The sequence below is a fragment of the Terrapene carolina genome, unplaced genomic scaffold (genome assembly GCF_002925995.2).
Source record: "Terrapene carolina triunguis isolate 2854851 unplaced genomic scaffold, T_m_triunguis-2.0 Scaffold146, whole genome shotgun sequence".
NCBI lineage: Eukaryota > Metazoa > Chordata > Testudines > Emydidae > Terrapene > Terrapene triunguis.
Window position 1 is genome coordinate 337,652 of NW_020664497.1, and position 4,512 is coordinate 342,163.

Genomic DNA, 4,512 nt, shown 5'->3' on the forward strand with positions numbered 1-4,512 from the left:
CTATGGTGAGGTTGTCGCCCTGGTAGAGAGGCGAAGGACAGTGAGGGAGCTGACCCGACCAGTTAAGGAAGAGGCACCCCGGGTTAAACTAGCAGCACCAAGCCCTAAAGTTCAGGTGATTGGGCCACCAGGAGGGCCCAGGTGGAAAAAGAGAGAGGCTGAAGGCCCACCAGAGGCCACAAAGAGTCAGAGCACTGAGGGAGAAGAGGATCGTGGTGCTCACCACACACGAAGGGGTAAGACACTAAGTGCCTCACCATGTTGCAGTTTATTGCTTCATAATTCTTCTATGAAGAAGGCGGCTAATTTCTTCTCAGAACTTAAAGACATGGAAAGCAAAAGGCTGAGATGATTACCAGTTTCAGAAGTTGTGTTGGGTAAATAAGTAATTTTGTTTGGGAGGGGAGGGAAAGTATAAAAATCTTTTTATTTGTCCTGGGAATCAGAAGGATTAGGGTCTTACCGCTAGTGATGAGTTGAATAAATGTGAAATTCTGTGTGACATTTCAGAGATTTCACTGTTTAGCAACTGCTACACAACAAAGCTATTACCATGTAAAGTGATTGTGGAAAACAGTAATACACCAGTACAGTAGATTTGGAAAGGTCAACTTTTTAATAACCGCTTTTCTCACCCTGTTATGTCTTGCAGTTACAAAGTAGTTAGAAAAAGCATGAGTTCCTCAGAGGGATTAGGTTTGGGTTTTTTTTTTTTAAATTCTTCTTCATTACATAAATAACATCTGGCACTTCAATGGGACTCCACTGGACAAAGGCCTTGATAAAAACTCAAAAAGCTATGTTTGATCTAACACTATATCAAGGTCCATTTTGTTACAATTGAGTATGTTCAGAATATGCAAGCTTTCCCAATAAAGAAAAAAAAAATTGAAAGTCAATGTGTGTTAAGACATTGCATAAGGTCTACAGCAGCAGTCTAGCTCCTTTGTAGTTAGGCTAACAGTTTCAGGGTTAGACTCCACTTCTAATTGTTCATTGAGGCAACTAAATGTTCAGAAAAAAGCCTCTGGAAATAAGATCACTGAAAAGAATTAAAGTTAAAAAAAGTTAGAGTTCGCTGGACTACATAGATATATGATTATACATCTCAAATTCAGATAATCTTTAAAAAAACAACTATAATTGAGTGGTTATGTAGAGTGACTTGATTAAACATAACCAGATATATGTTTGCTAGATATCTGTACACAATGATACTGTTTCAGCTTATAAAAATTCTAGCTCCTGTCACCTCTAATGTATCTCATAATGCTTGAGTCAAGTTCAGGTTCAATTAGTGATTAAAGGCAGTCCTATAGGAGAAGCACAGTTTATAAAAAGAGAAAAACATTGCCTAAAAAAACTCAGGCCTGGAGTTCTGCAACAAGTAGAAGTTAGAGAGTCCTATCAAAGTTACTCTCTGCAGGAGGCCCATTCTGCCTTTGACAATGCCACAGCATTGATCATACAAGGCCTTACTGAAAGTGCCAAAGCCAAAATTACATCATTAAACAAAAGTGCATGAAGTAATAGGATGAGCTAACTGCTCATCTAGTACAGTATGTTATCTGAAATTTGATAGGTTGCCCATGTAACATGACTGCTGATCCATTCAGGAAGTGTACCTTTTTATTTTAAAGGTGAAATATCCAGAATGACCCCCACAAGTGCAGATGAACTGGTTATCTTTAGATACATTCTTGTATTCAATACCTAATCCATGGATTTTTCTTTATTATAAAAAAAAAAAAAAAAATTGTTTGGACTGCAACTAATTCAGAATAGTACCCACTATAATGTCAGAAGAAAGAGGAATTTTTGTGGTTACATGTAAACTTGTGATAAGCTTCTCAAAAAGAGGGTACACAATGGCAGGAAGAGTAAGGGTATCAATGAGGACAGGGAATGACCCGTTTATGTAAAAGTCAAACCAGCCTCATTGTACACCTTGAAGACTTTCTCAATTGCATTGACGTAGGCAGCTGTTCTCAGGTCCAGACCCAGGTTGTACTTCATGGCAGTGCGCATGATTTGCTGAAATGAAATGAAAGAAAGCAGAAGTTATTTATGATTGCTTGAAAAGCCTTTCCATGTACACTATTTTCAAGGAATTTCAGAGAGAGGCTAAGGCTCAGTACAGAGAGATCCTAGTATTTAGATTACAGCACAGCATCCACGAGGTTTTAGTCTTTCCTAGATTTCCAAGGTGCCACTTCTCACCATCCAAGACTCTATCCCCTCCATGTATGTAAAATCTTCACAAAAGCCATGGAGTATCCAGTAGACTTCTTGCCCCCTTCTACAGTATTTTCCATTGGAGGGACAGTCTGGTCTACATATATGTGGTAATATTAAGTATAGCTTTGAAAATATTTCTGCCCCAACAGATTTCTAGAACATAAAAAGATAAATGATGGGGCTCTCCAATGGCTAAACTTTTTACCAAAAAATATGCTTGCTAAAGCCACACAAGTTGACTTTAACTTTGTTTTCAGTTTCTGGATGGCCTACAACATCCAATTAAAGGTATCCACACAAACATCTATTCAAAGGAGTGTCATACGTGACTACCATTATTGGCAATAGCGGTCTTCTATTTTAAGTGCAAGGAAATAGTGTCATTCACCGATACCATTACATGCTGACTTAGTTTGCTTTTGTGACAGTTATGTTTACATTCCCTTGCTACAACTCTACATGTTAACGCAATACTTACTCTGGCGGAACGCTCCATGGTGTAGGCCAATCCAGAGTGGACAATGTCTTTTTCAGATGCACCCTGAAAGGGAATGAATGCAATCCGGGTTCAATATGACATGAATGAATATGCAGGATTATTGATTTTCTCTTAGTACATCAGACTAACATGCTGGGTTCCGATAATTAAGTCAGCCGGCTTTCACTGTAGATTTCTTCTCATTTTTAATATTTTTTTTTAATACCTGGTAAAACGAGACCAATATGTGAACACTGCTAATTCAGTGGATGATCTTACAGACAGTAAGCCCTAGAATATGGTATGTGAAATGTTTACAGGTTCAATAAAAAGAGAAGATAGACTCTAGATATCAAGCCCGCAGCGAATAAAATGCCCAGTAGTGGCACTCTGACTTTAGTGTTTCTACAGAGAACTACAATTTATTACATTTACATTTATAAAGTCAATGAAGATATATTCTGGAATAAGGAAGATTCTTTTTTACAAAAGACTTCTAGGATAAAATGTTGCTCCATTACAGTGGTATAGATTCCAAAGTGACATGCATCACTGAATGAGTTGGTCAGGACTTATGCAAGTACAAGCAAGCTATTTGGTCCCTGTTTCTCAGTACATTTCTTATGGCGAATACAGGAATACTTAAAAAATCCTGAAGTGGGATGACTAACACAAACCTCAATTTTTAATATCCTATTCCTAGGGCAGCCACAAGACTGGTAAATTAAGACTGGATATCATTCTAAGAAAATTTCTGTTTGAGATACAGCATATATGATATTGACGCAACAGTTATTGTCTGAAGATCTATGACCTGTGTTATGAAGGTGGTCAAAAACACATCACCACAATGGTCCCTTCTGGCCTTAAACGCTACGAAATCAGTATACTAGGCTTCTGACTCAGTCTAACATGTGACCTTTCATGAGTATTTAGCTCATTATTGAGAAACTCTCTGCCTCTGAAGTACCTATTTGCAATTCCTCTTCCTTTCAAAATGATACAAAACAGTAACACATTATTTGTCCATTGCCCCCCCTCAAAAAATCCTTTAATTACATTTTCATATAGTTATGTATGTATAAGAAAGGGAGAGTGTTATTCAGAATACTGGAGTTGGTGATCACTTCATATAAACAGCAACAATTCCGAGTAACATTTTTGTAACGTATCACTGAAGTATAAGAGGTAGGCACATCAGAAACATGTTCAGTAAATCAATCTATTTATATAGTGTCACTGTAGAAGAGGCTTAGATTTTGTACCTCTGCAAAAGGAGAAAGGTTATTGCACTATAAACAGGGACTAGTATTACAAAGCAACCATCTGATTAACAATGCAAGACCAAATGACTTGTATGTACACACTAAATTTCAGCTTTAGAAGAACTTTAGAGCTAGAAATGTTCTGTGGAGTCAGGTGCAAGATACCAATTGGCCATAGCTAGTCTGCTTGCCATACTACTGGGCATTTCAGAGCACCCTGTTCGGTCATGTAACTAACCACACACTAATGCCTTATGGCAAAAACATATGCCCAACAGCAAAATAATGGATTTTGTTTACAATTATAATACTAGAATGTAACTGGAGTAACAAAGTTTAAAAGCATCACAGCAGCTACTTACTGATATTCTATCCTGGAATTCTGCTGTAGGCACAACTGGAATAGTTCCACCATGTTTCCCAAACTTTCTTTCCAAGCTCTCTTGGACAGACACTGGAAGGGGAAGGAAAACAAAGCAAGTTAAATTTCAGCAGCGATAAAAAATACTTTCACTGAAAAGTTATTCTAAG

The 4,512-nt window shown here is 37.6% G+C and overlaps 1 protein-coding gene across 1 annotated transcript in view; it reads right to left on the bottom strand.

Moving 5' to 3' along the window:
- Positions 1-593: 593 nt before the first annotated feature.
- Positions 594-4,512, bottom strand: part of GLUD1 (glutamate dehydrogenase 1) — a 53,606-nt gene continuing 49,687 nt past the window's right edge. The window contains exons 11-13 of the mRNA XM_024209911.2: positions 4,344-4,435; positions 2,717-2,779; positions 594-2,034 (exon numbers count right to left, since the gene is read on the bottom strand). Of these exons, the coding sequence (XP_024065679.1) occupies positions 1,915-2,034; positions 2,717-2,779; positions 4,344-4,435 (275 nt within the window). The 3' untranslated portion in view covers positions 594-1,914. The remainder of the gene's footprint in view (positions 2,035-2,716; positions 2,780-4,343; positions 4,436-4,512) is intronic.